Here is a 22680-nt window from a genome sequence, read left to right as displayed (position 1 = left end):
TGAGAAGAGCTTGCACACTGGGGCTTGCTCTGCTACTGCACTTGGAATTCTGAGACCATCCTATAAATGAGTGTAAACTAGCCTGCTGGAGGATAAGTGGCCATCTAGAAGAGAACCTGGGTACCTCACTCAACAGCCTGTCAATGTCAGACCTCTGGGTGAAGCATTTTAGGTAATCTAGCTTGCAGTCAATCTACCAGCTGACCACAGTCACACAAGGGAGCCCAGCATAGATCAGCCATGCTGCCCTAGACCAGTCAAACTACAGGATTGTGGGCTGAACAAGGGGTCCTGTTTAAGACAATAAGCCTCAGGGTGGATTGTTATATAGCAAAAGCTAACTAATACAGATCCCCCTACCTTTTTTGTGAGACAGGGTCTTACTCTGGTGCCACTGCAACCTCAGCCTTCTGGGTTCAAACGGTCCTCCTATCTTAGCCTCCCAAGTAGCTGGGACCACAGGGGCACACCACCACGCCCAGCTAATTTTTGCATTTTTAGTAGAGATAGGGTTTCACCATGTTGCCCAGGCTGGTCTCAAACCCCTGAGCTCAAGTGATCCACCCACCTTGGCCTCCCAAAGTGCTGGGATTACAGGTGTCAGTCACTGCACCCAGTCCTTTTTTTTTTTTTTTTTCAGAGAGAGAGTCCCACTGTGTTGCCCATGCTGGAGTGTAGTGGCTTGGTCACAGCTCACCGTAATCTTTAACTCACAGGTTCAAGTGAACCTCCCACCTCAGTCTCCCTAGTGTCTGGGACTACAGGCATGGCCCTCCACACATAGCTAATTTTTAAAACTGCTTTGTAAAGATGGGGTCTTGCTATGTTGCCCAGACTGGTCTTGAACTCCTGGGCTCAAGCAATCTGCTGGCCTCGGCCTCCCAAAGTGCTGGGATTACAGGGATGAGCCACTGCATTCTGTCTTTTTTTTTTTTAATGGAAAGGTTATCTGAAGCTGGGCACAGTGGCTCATGCCTGTAATCCCAGCACTCTGAGAGGCCAAGGCAGGGTGATCACTTGAGGTTGCGAGTTCAACACCAGCCTGGCCAACATGGCAGGGTGTGGTGGTGCATGCCTGTAATCCCAGCTACTCAGGAGGATGAGGCATGGGAATTGCTTGAATCCGACAGGCAGAGGCTGCAGTGAGCTGAGACTGCACTGCTGTACTCTGGCCTGAGTGACAGAGCAAGACTCTGTCTCAAAAAAAAAAGCCAGCTGTGGTGGCTCACGCCTGTAATCCCAGCACTTTGGGAGCCCAAGGCGGGCAGATCACAACGTCAGGAGTTTGAGACCAGCCTAGCCAATATGGTGTAATCCCGTCTCTACTAAAAATACAAAAATGAAATGGGCATGGTGGCAGGTGCCTGTATTCCCAGCTACTCAGGAGGCTGAGGCAGGAAAATCGCTTAAACCCAGGAAGCGGAGGTTGCAGTGAGCTGAGATCATGCCACTGCACTCCAGCCTAGGCAACAGAGGCGACTCTGTCTCAAAAAGGAAAAAAATAAAAAGTAATACACAGGCAAAGAAGACCTCCATTATTGGGCCATTGGAGTATGAAAGATCCATATTTGCAGAAATTGTCTAAATTTCACAGGGCTAGATAGTTCTTGGTAATGTTCTTTTCTCAGAGTTTAGTCCCTCCAGTGTCTAATGCAGGATTAACCCCCTCTTTTCAGGATTCATCCTGAATGAAAAGGGAAATTCTAAAGTCTGACTGAGGCAGGAGAATCCTTCGAGGCCAGGAGTTCAAGGCTGTTATTTCCATATTCTCTTTTGGCCTATTGAATACTATTTTTAAATAACCTTATTGCTTTTATAACAATGATACTTTCTTATTGTAATAATTCAAAAGCTAAGCACAGTGGTTCACTCACTTTGGGAGGCTGAGGTGGGTGGATCACCCGAAGTCAAGAGTTTGAGACCAGCATAGCCAACATGGTGAAACACCATCTCTACTAAAAATACAAAAATTAGCTGGGAGTGATGGCAGGCGCCTGTAATCCCAGCTACTTGGGAGGCTGAGGCAGGAGAATCCCTTGAACCTGGGAGGCGGAGGTTACAGTGAGCCAAGATCACACCACTGCACTCCAGCCTGGGCAAAAAGAATGAAACTCCATCTCAAAAAAAAATTTGAAAAAATTTCAAGAAATACAGAATGCGAAAAGGGACACAAAAAGTACCAAAAACTTCAAAATTTTGAAAACTGTACCAAATCTGGATATGAAGAGTTATTTTTGCCCACAGTGCACTTCCCTGAAAGACATTACAATAGCTAAGGCTCCTCTCAGATAGAGTAGAGAGCAGTAGATATCTCCTATTGAGTGACATTTCTGTTTTACCCTAAGATGGTACCTACCTTGAGACCTTAAGATGCTACTAATTTCCAGAAGCCTAGCCCTAGAAGCTGCTTTCACCCAGACTCTATTTAGTGAGTGATCTGAGTGAGAATTCATCTGTCCAATTTCCAAAATAGAAGAAAACTCATCCAACCTGAGACACATCAGATTACAAAACTGAAAACTGAAGAAAGCTATAAAAGTCGAGGTAAACAGGACCCCCAAGAGCTCTGAAGAAATGGCGTTACTTGTGAAGGGAGAGTGGCCCCACAGTTAAGCCCTGACTTAGTATGTCTGGGGCTAAAGTGACTGCCTAGTCGGTTTGGTCTACTATACCAAAATACCATAGACTAGGTAATTTATAAACAATGGATATTGATTGCTCACAGCTCTGGAGGCTGGGAAGTCCAAGATCGAGGCAGCAGCAGATTGGGTGTCTGGTGAGGGCCCATTCCTCAGAGATGGTGCTGTCTATGTGTCCTCACATAGTGGAGGGGGCAAAAAAGTTACCTCGGGCCTCTTGTATTTATTTTTATTTTATTTTAAGACAGAGTCTTGCTCTGTCACGCAGCCTGGAGTACAGTGGCATGATCTTGGCTTACTGCAACCTCTGCCTCCCGGGTTCAAGCAATTCTCGTGTCTCAGCCTCCCAAGTAGTTTCGATTACAGGCATGCACCACCACACCAGCTAGGTTTTGTATATTTTGTAGAGACAGGGTTTCAACATGTTGGCCAGGCTGGTCTTGAACTCCTGGCCTCAAGTGATCAGCCTGCCTCGGCCTCCCAAAATGCTGGGATTACAGGTATGAGTCACAGTGCCCAGCCCCTCACGCCTCTTTTATAAGTGTACTAATCCCATAGGATATAATCACCTCCCAAAGGCCCCACCTCTTAATACCATTGCATTGAGGATTAGGTATCAATGTATGAATTTTGGGGGGGACACAAACATCAGACCATAGTGGTGACTAAGGACCTTAATAGAATCCCAATCTCTGGAGTCACTGAAGAATAAATTATGATTAATTCCCTCACTTCAGAAAACAATTTGGCATTCTCCTGTGAAGATGAATCTGTATACACCCCACAACCCAGCACCCCACTTCTAGGTTTATACCTTCAAGAAATGTGTACCTGCACACCAGAAGACAGGTTCAACAATGTCCATAGCAGCATTGTTTGAAATAGCAAAACAATGGAAACCCAAATGTCTATTAACAGAAGAACTAATTTTTAAATTGTGGAATATTCACCAAAGGAGTATTTTATAACACTGAAAATGCAGAAAATAGAGTAACATACAATAATGTAGATGAGTTTAGAAGCTTAGTGTTGAGGTAGAAAAGCAAATGTTATAACTCTATATACAATGCAATATATTTTTATAAAGGTCAAAAATAAACAGATCTAAATAAGATTGTTTAGGGAGACATACATGTGAAAAAACAAACAAACGAAAAAAAAAAAAAAAAAAAACAGGCTGAGTCTGGTGGCTCACACTTGTAATTCCAGTAATTTGGGAGGCCGAGGCAGGCAGATCACTAGATCTCACGAGTTTGAGACCAGCCTGGGCAAATGGAGAAACCCTGTCTCCCCAAAACTACAAAATTAGCCAGGCATGGTGGTGCACACCTGTAATCCCAGCTAAGGTGGGAGGATGGCTTGAGCCTGGGACGGGGAGGTTGCAGTGAGCTGAGATGGCACCACTGCATTCCAGCCTTCACAGTAGAGCCAGATCTTGTCTCAAAAAAAAAAAAACAAAAAAAAAAAAATTAGGCCAGGCACGGTGGCTCACTCCTATAATCCCAGCACCTTTGGAGGCCGAGGCAGGTGGATTGCCTGAGGTCAGGAGTTTGATACCAGCCTGGCCAACATGGTGAAACCCCTCTTTAATAAAAATACAAAATCAGCTGGGCATAGTGACTGGCGCCTGTAATCCCAGCTTCTCAGGAGGCTGAGGCAGCAGAATTGCTTGAACCTGGGAGGCAGAGGTTGCAGTGAGCAGAGATCACAGCATTGCACTTCAGCCTGGGCAACAGAGTGAGACTCCATCAAAAAAAAAAAAGAAGAAAAAGAAGAAGAAGAAAGAAGAAGAAGAAGAACCACCAAATACAGGAGGAAATAGAAAAGCCTAGACACTGTGCTCATGAAGTGAAATAGCGTGCCAAAGGCTCAGGACTTTCTCCCCTGGGGGCTGATCCCAGGGACATCAGAACTAAACAGGGAACACTCTGCTCCCTAAAGCTGTTCTTTCTGCATTTTGGATAGTAACTCTTACCATTCTCCCATTCTAAAATCCTGACAAAAATCCTTGACCCACCCATCACCATCACCCTACACCATCAGTCAGTTGCCAAATCCTGTAACCTCTACCATCAGCATGTTTTTCACATGGATGCCTTTCCATGTATTCCACTGTCTCTATCCCAGTGCAGTCCCTTTATTAACCTCCTCTTTGACTTCAGTAATATCTTTGGCATTGGTGTCCTTGCCTTATCTCTCTGCTCTCACCTGTTGGCCCACTTCAACTATGCTTACTTTATAATCATGCTAATCCACTCTGCTTAGGCTGCTATCTCTGCCAGAAATCCTTCAGGAATTCTCCACTTAGTTTAGAATTTTTCAACCTTATCAACTTTGTAGCTCACACTATTGCACATTTCAGCCAGCTGGTCTGCTTGCAAGTCCCAGGATCATTTGCGTTTTCCACATGTGGACCTTTCGTCAGGCTCCTTCCTCTATCTAGAAAACACCCTTCCTCCATCTCTGCCCACTGAAATGCTACTGATTATCACAGAAGCAGGTCAAGTGCCAACTGTTTAAATTAGTTTTCTTTCTCTCTTTTTTTTTTTGAGATGGAGTTTCATTCTTGTTGCCCAGACTGGAGTGCAATGGCGCAATCTCAGTTCACTGCAACCTCCGCCTCCCAGGCTCAAGCTATCCGCCTGCCTCAGTCTCCCAAGTAACTGGGATTACAGGCGTGCATCACCATGCCCGGCTAATTTTGTTTTGTTTTGTTTTGTTTTGTTTTTTTGAGACGGAGTCTTGCTCTGTTGCCCAGGCTGGAGTGCAGTGGCACGCACATTGCAAGCTCTGCCTCCCTGATTCTTGCCATTCTCCTGCCTCAGCCTCCCAAGTAGCTGGGACTACAGGTGCCTGCCACCACGCCTAGCTAATTTTTTGTATTTCTAGTAGAGATGGGGTTTCACTGTGTTAGCCAAAATGGTCTCGATCTCCTGACCTCGTGATCCGCCCACCTCGGCCTCCCAAAGTGCTGGGATTACAGGTGTGAGCCACCGTGCCCGGCCTAATTTTGTATTTTTAGTAGAGACGGGGTTTAAATGTTGGCCAGGCTGGTTTCGAACTCCCAACCTCAGGTGATCCACCAGCCTCGGCCTCCCAAAGTGCTGGGATTACAGGTGTGAGCCACTGTGCCCTGCCGTGAATTAGTTTTCTTCTCTCTTTTCCTATCAACCTCTATATTGCCACTCCCGCATTGTTTACCACATGTTAATCTTATGTCGTCATTTATATGTCATTATCTGTGTACTTAAATGTTCCTCCTACCAACATTTATTAAGCACCTATGATATAACAAGGAAGTATGCACTAGGCACTTCACATGTGTTATTTTATTTAATTTAATTCCTACAACAGCCCTGTGAGATAGGTATTATCATCCCCCATTTCACGGATCAGGAAATCGATGCTGACAGAAGTTAATTAACTTCTCAAAGTAGCATCCTTACTAAATGGCCTCACTCATTCAACAAATTTTATTCCAATCCATGTCTGCTAGATTCCTAACCCATGGGCTTTTCAATGTAGAGTGGGGAACCCCTTTGAGGGCAATCAGCCCTGGAGCCTCAGGACAAGGCAGAGCGTGTTAAAGGCAGCTTTCTGTTCCTCTTTCGTTCGATTTGCTTCACTGCGCCATGGGAAACGCTCCTTTAGCTTGCAGCCAGCACTCAGCCTGGGCTAAAGAAATGATTTGTGAATATCCTACAGGATGTTTAGTTCCATGTGTGACCTTGATTATTATAAAACTGTGAGAGGAATGCCAAGCCCCAGCACATGTCCAGCAGTCTAGAACTTCCAGTTCTCTGCCGCCTCAGTTTAGGTCTCAAGCTAAACCTCTCTGTTTCCTGATTACATCCAGAGAGATGCCTCAGCTTTCACGAACAAGGCTGGAACGATATTGTTGTCATTAGCATCAGCCTTGGCCTGATAAGAGTCCCTGCCATCAACACCCAACATCAGCTCACAAGAAATTCGTATGAAGATCAAGAACAGAGAAGAGTGGCCGGGCGCAGTGACTCATGCCTGTAGTCCTAGCACTTTGGGAGGCCGAGGTGGGCGGATCACCTGAGGTCAGGAGTTCAAGACCAGCCTGGCCAACATGGTGAACCCCATCTCTACTAAAAACACAAAAATTAGTTGGGTGTATTGGCACACACCTGTAATCCCAGCGACTTGGGAGGCTGAGGCAGGAGAATTGCTTGAGTCTGGGAGGTGGAAGTTGCAGTGAGCCGAGATCATGCCACTGCACTCCAGCCTGGCCTGGCTGACAGAGTGAGACTCTGTCTCAAAAAATAAAAATAAAAAAAAGGAACAGAGAAATGCTGGTCTACCTTGAATTGGTTTTTCACCATGTGGGGTTGGAAGCCCCCAAACTTGTTTGATCAGTTCATATTGCCAAATGAATACTATAATAATGGGTTTATTCTCTCCCTGATTGTTTTGGAGTTGAGAGTGTTCAATGGCCACTGTTTGCTCAAGGAGAATGTAAACAGGACTTGCTGACGCCTGCGGTCAATGGGCATGCCTCCTAAGCCATTTCCAATCTGGCATGGAGTGTGGATATAATGGGAAAGAAGCTGAACAGGGAAGGAGGGTAGGTAACTCTATTTTGTGTTTCCAATGTATTTTCTATTTCAATACTCAAAGCAATCTTTTCTGAGGTAGGTGTTATTTTGATACCCATTCTACAAATCCAAAAACCATGTGGTAAGTAACAGGACTAAAACCCTGGTAGGTTGAGCTCCATAGCTTTCCACTACCCTAAGCTTACTCTTTGTGGCAAGACCTTTTGCTTAGGCAAATATTGGTTATTCAAACAAGACCAAAGGCAAAATTCGTACACAAGTTCAAGTTCTCCAGTATCAATATTCTTCTCTTCCTCCAAATCAAGATAATAGAAGTGCTTAATTTCTGAAATGTCTCATATTTTCCATTGTTGACAAAGATCTCAACAAGAATTGGTAGTTAAACTGTATGATTCTTACCTTCCATTCAGGAGACTCCCTTGTATGATTCTTAGGCAAGTGGGCTTTCTTCGTCTCATTATTTTGGTTGGTTAGACCACAGGCCATCAAGGCCGGTGAGCCAGAGTCACTGATAAGATCACCCTGTTCTCTGCGATCTCTAAAACAAGTCATTATGTGGCTGGGTGGAAATGTAGATGGCCCAGGGCAGGTTGTCATTGAGGCTAATAAAGGTTATCAAAAGTCTCACTCACTGGGGTCACTTATATCATATTCATGAATCTTCAAAATCAAGTATCTTTATTCACACAAAAATCCTTCCCCCCACACCTGACTTCTTTATGACCTGCTATACTGTAGACTCAGAACATCTTTATAAGAATATATCTCCATAAGGGATGGAGTTGTTGTTGGCAATCAGTTCACACTAACAATTTATAAAAAATATTCTGGACTGGGTGCAGTGACTCATTCTTATAATCCCAGCACTTTGGGAGGCTGAGGTGGGAGGATCGCTTGGGCCCAGGAGTTAGAGACTGGCCGGAGCAGTATATTGAAACCTCATTTCTATTTTAAAACATATATATTTTAAAGTTATATATATATATATACACACACAAACGTCTCAAAACCTTAGTCCTTCACATTGCATAGAAGTAACAGAACTTTCATTTTGCCTTCCCCAACGTAGTTCTTGTAAATATCTTATTGTTGCCTCTGCCATATGGTTTCTAAAAAGGTTGCTCGGAGCACAACCAAATATCCTTATTTCAATAATACAGAAACGACTTAGTTTTGTTGCTCCTAGTGCTCTTTTGCGTTCCTCCAAGATGACTTTTCAAAAGATATTTTTGGTTATGAGACAATGACTACCTATTGTCTGAATTCTGCTTCCAACATTTTGGAAATACCTTGAAAAAGACTTTGACATATGTTAGCAGAAGTCAGAGAAGGAGACCAGAGGTTGGCAGAACACAAGATACTGAAGAACTCAAAATCTGCAGAAAGGTGAGTCGTGTGCTGTCAGGTCCACTAAACATGGTACGCTGCGGGGAGGCCAAGCTATAAGGAGGAGCCACATTTAACAGTGTTCACTAACCGATGTTTAATAAACAAGGAACTAGAGAGCTGGGATCCTACCATCCCTCTTGCACATCTCCCACCTTCACACTCCGTTTTGTGTAGCCATGATAAAATCACTTCGCTCAGGTACTTTTTTCTGGCCTTCCTAACTCCTTTGCTCTCCCAATACTCTTTCCTCTTCCTATTTTGCTTCTCTGTGCATAATCTTTTGTTGTCAACCACTTTTAAGGTGAATTTATCCCAGTTGGAAAACAACTCGTCTTCCTCCCTCATTCTGAGTTCAGGTACCCAGGTAGCTCCCCTTCTTGGGGCTGGGACCTTTCTCGCTGAGCTCAGCATCCCAAGCTGTGAGGTTGATCTATCCGTGAGTCCTCCAATGTGCTGGCCTCCTCATGACGCCAGACTGGCTCCTCTTCCCTCCCCCCACGCCTCATCCCCAAAGAAATCTAAACTCCGTGGCGTCTGAAACTCTCTGCGCCTGGGTCCCCAAGGTCTCCGCCTGGATCCAAGACTTTTGTGACCAAAGCGGGGTCGGGTAGGGGGGCGGCAGTACCTCTTTGCAAGCGTGAAGCTCCGGTCCCGTTCCCTGGGTCACCTGGAAGGCGGTCCCAGCCCAGAGCAGCAGCCGCAACAGCCGGAGTGTGCGCCTCTCAGTTGTTCCCCTGCCTCTGGCGGAGAGACGGTGGCCAGGCTCAGCCATAGTGTTGTCCTGAGTGAGCGGCAGTAGCGGCTCAGGTGCTGCGGCTGCTGCTTCTGCTGGCAGAAGGCGGAAAAAAAGGGGAGGGAGGTACACGGGGCGGGGGGATGCAAGAGGCCAGGCTCGCTCCAGTCACCTCCCTGCGGCTACGCCAACACCGCCCATCCTTCCTCCTCCCTGAGTCCTCTCCTCCTACCCACGTCGCCTTGACAACCGCCTCCTCTCTGGCTCCGCGCGGGTGGGGCAGGGACCACGCGCGCCTCTGCCGCTCACCTGCGGGTCGCCATGGCAGCCGCCGCAGCTGGTGCGCGCGGCGTGGGCGCGGGAGAGCGCGCGCCCGGGGTGCGCAACCGGCCCAACAGGCATGCCCCGGGGCTCGTGTGAAGAACGCGGTGGAAGCATCCTCCAAGCCAGCGCCAACAAATTTCCGTTTTCTACAGCCCTTTCGGGCTAGAGGTTATTTTATGAGCATCTCTGATTTTGTACACGTGGCATGTGAACCGAGAGAAAGAAGATGGAGAGATCACCCTCCAGAAGTCGTCGCCTGGAAGAGGCCCCAGTACGTGTTCCCTCCTACGAAGGCCACTCCTGGAGATCTTACATCCCGCCAAATCCATCCGTGCTTTTACAACCGGCTAGATGAGAAGCCCTGACACTGCAGTTGATGGGAGTTTAAGCAAGGAGTTTGCCTTAGCCGCAATTTTCCAAGTACCGCACGTGCCCCCGCCCGCCACCCCCTTCCCCCCCCGCCCCCAGACAGTGTCTCACTCTCTCACCCAGACTGGAGTGCAGTGGCGCGATCTCGGCTCACTGCAACCTCCGCCTCTGGGGTTCAAGAGATTCTCCTGGCTTAGCCTCCTGAGTAGTCAGGACTCCAGGCGCGTGCCACCAAGCCCAGCTAATCTCTTTCCTATTTTTTGTAGAGACGGGGTTTCGCCATGTTGCCCAGACTGGTGTCGAACTCTTGGACTTAAGCGATCCGCCCGCCTCCGCTTCGCAAAGTGCTGAGATTAGAGGCGTGAACCACCGCGCCCGGCCCTCTTTGGTCTCTTGACATCCTCATTCTCTCATGGCTGTGAAAGCTTTTTGTTAGGTGCGAGCCAGAAGGAAATTTCTGGGTCATCTTTAAGGACTTCTTTCCTCAACTGAAGTCTTTTGCAGAAGTCCTGATGGTGAGCGGCCGGCGCTTTTCCGCCGAGGCTCAGGAGTGCAATTCCAAGGCTCGGGGCCTACTCAGCGGCGCTTTCCCTCTGCGTTCCCCGAAGCATCCTCCCCAGAGGCCTCCCGCGCTTAGCCGCCAGGTGGCGCCCTCCTCGGAGGGAATTCCTCCGTCTTAGATGGCTGGGCAGTTGCCTGGCAACCGAAACCAGCGTTCCAAACAATTGGGACCCGGGATCATATGCGAGTGAGGCTGTGCTGCGGCTGAGCGGACCTCCCATCCCTCTTAGAAGAGTTAGGCATTTAGCCATGCCTCCCACCCGGGACCCTTTCCAGCAGCCTACATTAGATAATGATGATTCCTACTTAGGAGAACTGAGGGCTTCCAAGGTACTGTGGTTTCTTGCGCAGATTCCCAGTAGGGTCGCCGGTAGTCTTCTTTCTCTCAGTGTGATGGGCAGAGATGGTAACATAAAGCACTATGGTGAAGACACTCAGTCGGGTACCAGAGAAGTCTGTTTTCTGCCTGCCTCCCTATCTCCATATTCAGGTCGGCTAACGTTTCAGAGGAGTTTTTGAGCAGGGGAAAGTAGAGCTCTAGTCTAGAAGAACAAGGGGCTCTGGCAGCTCAAATCAATTGTGAGTATAAGTTATGGCAGGGCCCAGGTTCCTTCAAGCTACCCATTTCCCTGTTGGGAAGACTGTTCTCTGAAGAGAAATGAGACGTGGAGTGGGAGAGAATCCTCTGAAAGTCACCAGAGGTCATGCTTTATACATCTGTGTTCACACTGTCTCTGTCTTCTGGTTACCACCACAATGTGTTTGTTATGTGTGTGTTTAGCATGATGGTAGTCACTGATTTAGGAACTTGGATGATCTTTTTTCTGGTAGGAGCGATTGGGATATTTGAAGTGGTGCACAGTAAGATGAATTAAGTGGTAATTGTTGTCTAACAACAATATTAAGAGCCCCTTTTTATTTATTCAATACTTATTTACTATAAGCCAGACACTCTGCTAGACACCAAGGATATATAAATAAATTAGATGTAGCTTCTGCTGTTAAGGAACTCTAGTAGTAAAGATAGACCGACAATAGCAAAAATGCTTGCACAACAGCACATGTTGTGACAGAGTTGTGTGTAGGGTGCCGTGAGAACCAGGAACTTAAAGGAAAGCTTCACAGAGCAGATGCATTTTGATGTCCAAATATGAGTTAGGTAGGCCAGGTGAGGGAGTGGGTAGAATATGAGTTAGGAAGAAGGAAACAGGAACCAGATATGCAAGGCAAAGGGAGCAACAGGTACAAATACATGGAAAGGAGAGAGAGAGAATGGCTTGTCTGGGGAACTGCAAATAATCCAGAAGGGCTGGAGTGCAGGTGTGAAATAGAGGCACTCAGAGATCAGAGCTGGGAGATGCCCTTGGTGGGCTGGGTATGCTGTGTACACTATGCTAGCTAGCTAGCTATGGTTTCATCCTAGAGATGTGAGGAATCATGGTGGGATTTTTTTTTTTTTTTTTTTTTTTGAGACAGGGTCTCCTCGCGCTGTCACCCCAGCTGGACTACACTGGTACAATCTTGGCTTACTGCAGCCTCGAACTCCTGGGCTCAAGCAATTCTCTCAACTCAGCCTCCCAAGTAGCTGGGACCACAGGTGGTGCCACCACACCCGGCTAATTCTTATTTTATTTTTTTGTAGAACCAGGATCTTCCTTTGTTGCGCAGGCTGGTCTCAAACTCCTAGCCTCAAGTGATCCTCCTGCTTTGGCCTCCCAAAGTGCTGAGATTACAGGCATGAGCCGTAGGTCCCAGCCCCATAGCAGGATTTTAAGTACCACAGTGACACAATCAGATGGGTGTTTTAGGAAGCACAAGTGGCAGCAGACTGGATAGGATGAGAGTGAGACAAGAGGGATCAGTTAGGAGGCAGGTGAGGCGATCTCCAGGAGGAAGAGTAATGGAGCTACAGCAGTACCACAGGGGATGGAGATCAGGTGCAGATGTGAGAAAGGTGCACAGGGCAGGACTGACAGGACCTGGGGACTGACTGGATATGGGCCCAAGAGAGGAGATGAGTCTAGGATAACTGCTAGGTTCCTAAGGGTTTAATTCTGAGGGTTCACTGAAATGGAGCATCCTGGGGAAGCAGGTTTGGGGAGAAAGATGTTGAGAAACATCAACTATGTAGACGTTTTTGTAGTGACTGTGGGACATTTAAGTGAAGATCAATAGTAGGCAACAGGGTTGAGAGTTCTGGATTAAAGATGTATGACGGAGCCGGGCGCAGTGGCTCAAGCCTGTAATCCCAGCACTTTGGGAGGCCGAGACGGGCGGATCACGAGGTCAGGAGATCGAGAGCATCCTGGCTAACACAGTGAAACCCCGTCTCTACTAAAAAATACAAAAAACTAGCTGGGCGAGGTGGCAGGCACCTGTAGTCCCAGCTACTCGGGAGGCTGAGGCAGGAGAATAGCGTAAACCCGGGAGGCGGAGCTTGCAGTGAGCCGAGATCTGGCCACTGCACTCCAGCCTGGGCGACAGAGCAAACTCCGCGCCAAAAAAAAAAAAGATGTATGACGGAGCTGTGTATCTGTATGAGCTACGGTATCCATATAGTAGTTGAAGCCATGGAAGGGAATCAGCTCATCCAGTGGATGTGAGCATAAGAAAAGTAAAAACGAGACCCTTGGAGAATAGCACTGTCTAAGGGACAGAGAGAAAGTGGAGCTGAGACAGTAGCTGAGAGATAAGGGCCAGAAATAAGAGGAAAACCCAGAGGAGCTGGGCCCACAGAGCATGGTGTGGGCATTTGAGGGAATCAGCATTATGATGTCAGAAACAGCTGTGGCCACCTGAACTGGCCACAGAGTTCACTGACAACTAGCAAGAGCAGTTTTAGGGGGTGCTTGAGGTAGAGGCCAGACTGCAGTGAGCTAAAGAGGGTATGGGAATGGTGAGTGAGGAAGTAGAGATAGTAAATATTGACTCCTGAAAAGGTCTGGTTCTGTAGGGAAAGTGATAGGCTGGTAGCTAGACCATGACAAAGAAATGAAGAGAGGCTGGGGTCAGAAAAGAGCGTATGTAGAATGGTACAGGTCTCAGAAGCACGGGGAAGTGTAGGTCTGGGGAGTAAAAGGGACTTTCATTTCCCTGAGATGGAAAGAAAGTGGATGTAAAGATGACATTCGTGCTTGACAGTCTGGACTTTCTCAGTGAAAGACAATCTCATCCTTCTGCTGACAGAGATGACAAGGTTTAAGTGGTTTTCAAGGAGAGTGGGAAGAGTGCTGCTCAGGGCCACATCAAAGGATAACTGAGCCTATGCTGGCATCAAATACCTGTAGCTTTATTTCTTTCATACTTCATTATTCTTGGTGATAGCACAGTGGCTGATACACACTGTTCAATTAAGGCATGACTGTAATCCCAGCAGTTTGGGAGGCTGAGGCAGGTGGATCACCTGAGGTCAGGAGTTCAAGACCAGCCTGGCCAACATGGTGAAACTCTATCTCTAATAAAAATACAAAATTAGCCAGATACAGTGGCACACGCCTGTAATCCTAGCTACTCGGGAGGCTAAGGCTGGAGAATCGCTTGAACCCAGGACGTGGAGGTTGTAGTGAGCCGAGATCATGCCACTGCACTCCAGCCTGGGCAACAGAGTGACTCCGTCTCAAAAAAAAAAAAAAAAAAAAAATAGGTATGGCTCACCTAGCACTTTGCCATACTGGGGAGAAAGAGGATTACAATGTTGGATAGTCTAATGAAAGTTCTTTTTTTTTTGAGATAGAGTCCTACTCTTGTTGCCCAGGCTGGAGTGCAGCGGCACGATCTTGGCTCACTGCAACCTCCACCTCCTGGGTTCAAGCGATTCTCCCTCCTCAGCCTCCCAACTAGCTGAGACTACTACCCACCACTACCCCCAGCTAATTTTTGTATATTAGTAGAGATGGGGTTTCATCATGTTGGTCAGGCTGGTCTCAAACTCCTGACCTCAGGTGATCCGCCCAACTCAGCCTCCCAAAGTGCTGGGATTACAGGGGTGAGACACCACACCCAGCCAGAGTTCTAATAGGTTGTTAGTTGCACTGACTGGAATTCAGCCAAATGATACATTGGATTCAACCATTTTTTAATACCATGTGTTAGGTCAGTGTGCTAGGAACTGGGGATACAGTGGCAAATATGGCATTTTACATATAATGAAGAAATCTGTTATATGCTTTTTACATTCATGCCTGTGGAGTTTTATTGAGAGAACTAATGTCCAGTGGACTTTTTCTGCCATTCCTGTAATCAATGACCCTTCCTTGCTTACTGGAATATTTTTCTTACCTGCTTAGACATTGCACTCTCCTGATTTCATCTCTGGGGTCCTCCTCACTCCCAGTTGTAATACTGTACAATCCTCACAAACCAGTTTTTCCCTTTTGGCCTGACTCCATTTTGCAGGCTTCAGCTACTACTTCATGTGGACAACCAATCCTTCTGAGTTCTCCTCCAACAAGTTACACTTCCAGTTTTCTACCTGTTATTTGCATTAGAATGTCTCACCTTTTCTTCAGGCTCAGTACATCTAAACCTGAGCTCATCATTTTTCCTATCTGCTCCCAACTCTTCACTCCCCTCATCCCACTCTATACGTTCTCCTATATTCCTGGCCTGTTTCTGTCAGTTCTCACTAAGAAAACTTAGGAGGATCAAGAGCCTGGGGAGTCTTGCCCCATACCATTCTTCTCTTTGCAGATGTCTGAGATTCAAATAAAACCAGATGGGGCCGGGCATGATGGCTCATGCCTATAATCTCAGGACTTTGGGAGGCTGAGACAGGTGTATCACTTCAGGTCAGGAGTTCAAGACCAGCCTAGCCAACATGGCAAAACCCTGTCTCTGCTAAAAATACAAAAATTAGCTGGGCATAGTAGCACATGCCTGTAATCCCAGCTACTTGAGGGGCTGAGACAGAAGAGTCACTTGAACCCAAGAGGCAGAGGTTGCAGTGAGCCGAGATCATGCCACTGCACTCCAGCTTCTGTGACAGAGTGAAATTCTGTCTCAAAAAATAAAACAAAACAAAAAACACAAATAAAACTGGATGGAATAAGGCGATGCTACTGAAGCTAACCACATCAGCAAGGCTTCCTGTATAACCAGGTTGTCCTGGATATGGTTTCTCTTTTGCAGAAATTGCCATACAAGAACCCAACTCACCTTGCTCAGCAGCAGGAACCCTGGAGTCGGCTCAACTCAACCCCCACAATTACTTCCATGAGGCGGGATGCCTACTATTTTGATCCCGAGGTATCTAGCATTGAAATATTATTTCTCTTTGCAGCCATTTAGGGTTTGTTTTGTTTTGTTTTGTTTTTCCTGTCACCTAGGGTGGAATGCTGTGGCCTGATCATGGTTTACTGTAGCCTGAACCTCCCAGGCTCAGGCAATCCTCCTGCCTCTGCCTCCTGAAACTATAGGCATGTGCCATGACATGCAGCTAAATTTTTTTTTTTTTTTTTTTTTTGAAGAGATGAGGTCTCAATATGTTGCTCAGTCTGGTCTCAAACTCCTGGCCTCAAGTGATCCTCCCATTTCAGCCTCCCAAATTGCTGGGATTACAGGCACGAGCCACTGCACCCAGCCCTTAATAATCTTTTTGAAAGTTAGTCTGTCCCTAACTGCTTCAGTACTTTTCCTTTTGTCTTTCACCCAAGATCCTACCAAATCCAAAGCCAAAAACCAATTTATCTGGCCTCTGGGAAGCCAGAAGACTTAAGTTTTGCTCTGGGCAGTTATCTAGAGCAAATGATTTTACAGACCTTCTCATTCTCTGACTAAAATAAGGACTGAATATAAACATGAATGAGGTAAAGTTCATTAAGCCCATATCAGGAACAATATTCCTAACTCTCCAGTGAGAGCTCACACTCCCTAGACCTAACCCTAAGAGAATTCCGTATCAACCAGAGTTATCACGTACAACAATTTAGTGTGTAAGGAGTTGTGGATTCCAGGCCCAAGAGAGCCTTCACTATACTTTTGGGGAAGAGTAGAGCACAACAGAACCTGACTGGAGCAGGGATACAGGTGGCCGAGCTAACCTTGGGGGGACTGACTTCTGTAGATACCAAAGGATGACCTGGACTTCCGCTTAGCAGCCTTGTACAACCACCACACTGGGACATTCAAGAACAAAAGTGAGATACTGTTAAACCAGAAGACCACACAAGATGTCTGTAGGTAAGTGGTAGAGTCAGAGCCTCTCCAGCCTAAACATGCTGCCATCCAGTCATATAAGGTAAAATGTCACCAGGAAAACGATAATCACTAGGTACTCATTTGTACACGAATTTCTGTATTTTTACATCTGTGTCTATAATATAGTTTCTGTATTTTCACTGTCTAAGACGAACAGAAATCCCCCAAGATTGTGCTCATCTGTATAAACAAAATCTTTAGTTAATCTCACAGAGGTAAAAAAGATCTTTGGCTGCTTTATTCTTGAGATCACATGCAACTACCTTGCCCTCCTCACGTTTCTCTGATTGATTTCTCCACTGTTCTTCCCTACGCCTTCTTCTAGAACCAAGATCCAATTTCCTGGAGAATTTTTAACCCCTCCCACTCCACCCATCACTTTCCTGGCTAACATCAGACACTGGATCAACCCTAAAAAGGAGTCCATCCATAGCATCCAGGGATCCATAGGTAAGGGTTAGAAGACTGGGTAAGCAGATGAAGCAGTGGGGGTCTTTCTAAATGGACCCATTATCAGGGATTTCAGGTGACTGGATAGTAGGGAAGATGAGGGATTTCTGTGGGTCTTGGAAAGCAGCGATTAAGTTGGCAAGTACCAGATTAATACCAGGGGATATGCTGACTACAGAGCTAGGAAAGTAATTCAATTTTTCAGAGCCTCTTTGCTCAGCCTTAGGTCTAGGGGACAAACATTTACAGCAAGGGCAAAAACCTGGGGGTGGAAGACCTATAACTATCTCCCATCAGTCCTCCATATGCCGGTTTTCCCAGCTATTATGAGAAGCTTCTCCACAGTACCCACAAATGTATTGATTAAAGTTTCCTAGAAAAGGCCAAGGATCTGAAATTCAGTCCACTTCCTCTTCTCTTTTCTCCAGTGTCCCCTCACACTGCAGCCACCAACGGAGGCTACTCCCGAAAGAAAGATGGTGGCTTCTTCTCCACCTAGTGTTGACAGATCCCTGAACCAATCACAGTGAAACATACTGCGGCCCACTTCCATTAAATAGATTTGTGCAAGATGAAGTCTGAAGTGTCTGTTATCCATAGATTACAAATTGCCACCTGACCTTTTTTTTTTTTTTTAAGACGGTGTCTCGTTCTGTCGCCCAGGCTGAGGTGGGAGAATGGCTTGAGCCTGGGAGGTCGAGGCTGCAATTAACTATGATTGCGCCACTGCACTCCAGCCAAACATAGTGAGACTGTTTCCAAAAAAAAGAAAAACTAAAAAAGGGGCTGGGCGTGGTGGCTCATGCCTGTAATCCCAGCACTTTGGGAGGCCGAGGCGGGCGAATCACTTGAGGTTAGGAGTTCGAGACCAGCCTGGCAAAACATGGTGAAACCCCGTCTCTGCCAAAAAATACAAAAATTAGCCGAACGTGGTGACGCGCGCCTGTAGTCCCACCTATTCCGGAGACAGAGACGGGAGGATCGCTTGAGCCAAGGAGGTCGAAGTTGCAGTGAGCCGATATCGCGGTTCTGCACCCCAGTCTGGGCGACAGAGCAAGACTCTATCAAAAAAAAAAAAAAAAAAAAGGAGCAAAAGAAAAAAAAGAAGGAGAAATAGGAAAGTGGTTGGAAAACAAACCAGCGGCGAACAAGGCCTCCGCGACTTTCCAGCTCCCGGGGGAGGGCCGGCGGCTCATTTACTCTTGGCCACCGCGCTCAGCGTCCCCACCCGCCGCCGGCCGTTCACGTGCTCGCCGCCACGCCACTGGCATCCCGCGGCCCGGTGGCCGTGCCCAGATCAGAATCGCCTCGATAATCAGTGGCCGGGGACAAGCCCGGCCTCGTCTATCTGATCAATTCATCACTTCTGAGCGCCGGGCCCCGCAGGGCCAGCTCCGGGACCTCGGGGACCGCAGCGTTGCCGCCGCCTACGGGGCCTCTCTGCACAGCGCCTCGAGGAGGGGGCTTCGCAGGAGGAGAGCTTTTCATTTCGGGTCAGACCGGCGGGGCTGGGGTCACGACCCGATCAAATAAGATCAAAGTGTAAGCGGGAGGAAGGGGGCAGGGGTGGGCGCACGCACTCGCCGAACACGCTCCAAGCGCGCACACTCACACACTCACGCGTCCACTCACACTCAGCCCGCACGCGCCTCCCACGCGACACCACAGCTCCGCACACAACACCCAGGATCCAAGCCGCTCTCCCTCCCTAAAACAGCGGAAGTCCGCTCCTCCCTAACCCCTAACCTGCGGCTTTTAAGCCCCCATGCCCCCTCCCGCGCCGTGGAGGATTCTGGGAGGAACCACCGAGCACCGGCGGACGGGTCCTGAGGAACCGGTGTTCCTCAGAGTGCGCGCGTTGCTGCCGTCGCGTGGCTCGGAGGGGAACATAGGTCCCAGGAAAAGGCGGTACTAATTTCCTCCATACAGAATCGTGGTTATTTATTTATTTTTTTTGGAGACCGGTTCTCGCCCTGTCGCCCAGTCTAGAGCATAGTGGCGCGAACACGGCTCATTGCTCCTAGCTTAAGTGATCCTCCCACCTCAGCCACCTGAGTAGCTGGGACCACAGGAGAGCGCCACCGCACCTAGCCTTTTGACCTTTGTATAACTACATATTTATATCCATATCTTTAGTTTTTCTGTGATCTTGACTTTGCCTTCAATTTCTTTCTTTCCTTCTTTCCTTCCTTCTTTTTCTTTACTTTTCTTTTTTCTTTTCTTACATGGAGTCTCGCTCTGTTGCCCAGGCGGGAGTGCAATGACGCAATCTTGGCTTACTGCAACCTCCGCCTCCCGGGTTCAAGCAATTTTCCTGCCTCAGTTTCCGGAGTAGCTGGGATTACAGGGGTTCACCACTATGCCTGGCTAATTTTTGTATTTTTAGTAGAGATGGGGTTTCACCATGTTGGCCACGCTGGTCTCGAACTCCTGACCTCATGATCCGCCCGCCTTGGCCTCCCAAAGTGTTGGGATTACAGGCCTGAGCCAATGCGCCCAGGCCAATTTCTTTCTTTTTCTTTCAGAGTCTAGCTCTGTCACCCAGGGTGGAGTGCACTGGTGCAATCTCAGTTCACTGCAACCTCCATTTCCTGGGTTCAAGCGATTCTCCTGCCTCAGCCTCCCAAGTAGCTGGGATTACAGATGCCAGCCACCACACCTGGCAAATTGTTTTAGTAGAGATGGGGTTTCACCCTGTGGGCCAGGTTGGTCCTGAACTCTTGACCTCGGGTGATCCGCCCACCTCAGCCTCCCAAAGTGCTGGGATTACAGGTGTGAGCCACTGTGACCGGCCTTAACTTTTTTTCTTTTTCTTTTTCTTTTTGAGGCAGAGTTTCACTCTTGTTACCCAGGCTGGAGTACCATGGCGAGATCTCAGTTCACCACAACCTCCACCTCCCGGGTTCAAGCAATTCTCCTGCCTCAGCCTCCCAAGTAGCTGGGATTATAGGAATGTGCCACCACTTCCAGCTAATTTTTTATTTTTAGTAGAGCTGTGGTTTCTCCATGTTGGTCAGGCTGGTCTCGAACTCCTGACCTCAGGTGATCCGCCTGCCTTGGCCTCCCAAACTGCTGGGATTACAGGCATTAGCCACCACACCCAGCCCTCAAATTTTTAAATATGATTCAACTTCAGGATATTTATAGGTGAGTGACTTCTTTTCCAAGAAGACAGCAATCCCTGGTCATTACCATGGGGAGCATCAGCTTCCCCAGTAGCTCCTTCTCCCTAGGGAGAAGGCAAATATTTTACCAAAGGGAAAGGTGAGGAATAGAGTACATATGTATGTATGTATGTATGTATGTATGTACTTACTTATTTGTTTGAGATGGTCTTGCTCAGTCGCCCATGCTGGAGTGCAGTGGTACAATCACAGCTCACTGCAGCCTCAACCTCCTGGGCTCAATTGATCCTCCCATCTCAGCCTCCAAAGTTGCTGGGAGCACAGGTAACATCTGGCTACTTTATTTTCTTTTTTTCTTTTGTGACCGAGTCTCACTCTGTGGCCCAGGCTGGAGTGCAGAGGCACCATCTGGGCTGACTGCAACTTCTGCCTCCCAGGTTCAAGCCATTCTCCTGTCTCAGCCTCCTGAGTAGCTGGGATTACAGGTGCGTGCCACCACGCCCAGCTAATTTTTTGTAGTTTTAGTAGAGATGCGTTTTCACCGTGTTAGCCAGGATGGTGTCAATCTCCTCTCCTTGTGATCCATCAGCCTCAGCCTCCCAAAGTGCTGGTATGACAGGCGTGAGCCACCGCACCAGGCCCACACCTGGCTACTTTTTTAAAAAAATTTTTTGTAAATACAGAGATCTCACTATGTTGCCCAGTCTGGTCTTGAACTCCTAGGCTCAAGCGATCCTCCTGCCTTGGCTTCCCAAAGTGCTGGGATTACAGACTTAAGACACTGCACACAGCCAAGAATACTGCATTGAAATCGAAGTATTAGGAAGTCAGGATATCTATGAAATGGGTAAAAATAGGAAGGCATATTCCTATCCCCACTTAGAGAGCCCTAAGGCTGCCCAGAACTTAATGCTGTGACATCCAAATTTTTGAGCCTTCATTTATGGTCTTATCTATTAAAACATATGTTGACTTCCAAGTTCCAGAATGAGTACAGTGTAAAATAGCAGTGATTATATAAGCAGAATTAGCTCCTCTCACATTAGAAAGCATAATTTTAATGGCTCAATTCCTTCTTTTTCCTTTTTCAATGAAATGGGTGTTGGGGGATAGAAATCAGAAGAATTTTGGAGATTAGTAGAAAATGATTTAAGTTCTAATTTGTACTTATCCCAGTCTCACCAGGCACTGGAAATAAATAGGGGGGAAACTACCCATTGTACGTGCCAGAATCTCGCTGGCTCAAGTTTTTTTTTTTTTTTTTTTTTTTGAGATGGAGTCTCGCTCTGTCACCTAGGCTGCAGTGCAGTGGCGCAACCTTTTTTTGCATTTTTAGTAGAGACAGAGTTTCACCATGTTGGCCAGACTGGTCTTGAACTCCTAACCTCAAGTGATCCACCCGCTTCGGCCTCCCAAAGTGCTGGGATTAAAGACCTGAACCACTGCACCCAGCCTGGCTCAAGGATTTTCTAGGTGCCTGGCTGGCTAACTTGTTAACTTCATTTGAATGAAGATGTTTATGACTGTTTAGGGCAGATGATACTTGTATTTTAATAGCAATAGTAGGTGAAATGCATTGGGGGTGCTATCTACCTTATTTAATATGCCAAAAACTTATTAATCATATATATATGAATAAGATATGCGTATATCTATGAAACCTTACTGCATGCATTTATACATTTAGTTACATATATCTCAGCATATCTTATATACATATATATCTAGTTATAGATATCTCTAGATATATCTATCTCAGCTGCCCTAAAGGAGAAAGCAAGGCCAGATGCTTTTTTTTTTTTTTCTTTGAGGCAGAGTCTTGCTCTGTTGCCCAGGCTGGAGTGCAGTGGCGCGATCTCAGCTCACTGCAAGCTCAACCTCCCGGATTCACGCCATTCTCCTACCTCAACCTCCCCAGTAACTGGGACTACAGGTGCCCGCCACCACAGCTGGCTCATTTTTTTGTATTTTTAGTAGAGATGGGGTTTCACCGTGTTAGCCCGGATGGTCTCGATCTCCTCACCTCATGATCCGTCCACCTTGGCCTCCCAAAGTGCTGGAATTACAGGCGTGAGCCACCGCGCCCGGCCAGATTCTGAACTATATAATATATTCAGTGCTGTCACAACGGGATAACAGGAATGATGGCATTCACTAATGTGAACTAAAAAGGTAGGCTATGAACTGAACCCAGGGGAGTATTGAACAAACTTCAATAAATTCAGGATGTGACAAATAAATTGACAAAGATTGTAGGGAAAAAACGTTTATTTTCAAGGATTTGTGCAGACAATGGTGAATAAAAAATTGTA

At 47.1% G+C, this 22680-nt stretch overlaps 2 protein-coding genes and 1 non-coding gene across 8 annotated transcripts in view; 1 reads left to right on the top strand and 2 right to left on the bottom strand.

Annotated features, from left to right (window-relative positions):
* The window catches only part of KIAA1324 (KIAA1324 ortholog), an 85967-nt gene extending 76372 nt beyond the window's left edge, over window positions 1-9595 (bottom strand). For 2 of the 3 annotated variants that reach the window (XM_023232609.2, XM_023232610.2), the window contains exon 1: window positions 9237-9546. Coding sequence is in view for 1 of the 3 variants with exons in the window: in XM_023232608.2 (XP_023088376.2) it covers window positions 9237-9383 (147 nt within the window). In the remaining 2 variants the exon portion in view is untranslated. Of the gene's footprint in view, window positions 1-9236 lie in introns of all 3 variants that reach the window. The other variant, XM_023232608.2, reaches the window with a different exon arrangement.
* A 142-nt stretch (window positions 9596-9737) lies between these two features.
* Window positions 9738-17819, top strand: C1H1orf194 (chromosome 1 C1orf194 homolog). Of its 4 annotated transcripts, none has more exons than XM_026449173.2 (5): window positions 9738-9939; window positions 15726-15842; window positions 16660-16775; window positions 17119-17243; window positions 17672-17819. In XM_026449173.2, exons 1-5 carry the CDS (start codon window positions 9895-9897, stop codon window positions 17740-17742), a joined length of 474 nt encoding a protein of 157 aa, XP_026304958.1. In that variant the 5' UTR covers window positions 9738-9894; the 3' UTR covers window positions 17743-17819. The 4 variants fall into 4 exon arrangements, with proteins under 4 accessions (XP_026304958.1, XP_031792414.1, XP_031792421.1 ...); XM_031936554.1 differs by having other exon boundaries at window positions 15696-15842; XM_031936562.1 differs by lacking the exon at window positions 9738-9939 and adding an exon at window positions 10848-10928.
* Window positions 17820-18535: 716 nt separating this feature from the next.
* LOC111531974 lies at window positions 18536-18958 on the bottom strand. Its single transcript, XR_002728435.2, has one exon.
* Window positions 18959-22680: the final 3722 nt, after the last annotated feature.

This window comes from Piliocolobus tephrosceles, chromosome 1 (genome assembly GCF_002776525.5).
Source record: "Piliocolobus tephrosceles isolate RC106 chromosome 1, ASM277652v3, whole genome shotgun sequence".
NCBI lineage: Eukaryota > Metazoa > Chordata > Mammalia > Primates > Cercopithecidae > Piliocolobus > Piliocolobus tephrosceles.
This window is presented reverse-complemented; position numbering and strand designations above follow the sequence as displayed.

Excerpts from the sequence above, each read along its gene's own strand:
- C1H1orf194 (XM_031936562.1), top strand. The coding sequence starts at position 10,848 with ATGCCTCCCACCCGGGACCCTTTCCAGCAGCCTACATTAGATAATGAT. Across the intron at positions 10,929-15,725 it reads GAGAACTGAGGGCTTCCAAG|AAATTGCCATACAAGAACCC; the intron begins GTACTGTGGTTT and ends TCTCTTTTGCAG. Across the intron at positions 16,776-17,118 it reads ACCACACAAGATGTCTGTAG|AACCAAGATCCAATTTCCTG; the intron begins GTAAGTGGTAGA and ends GCCTTCTTCTAG.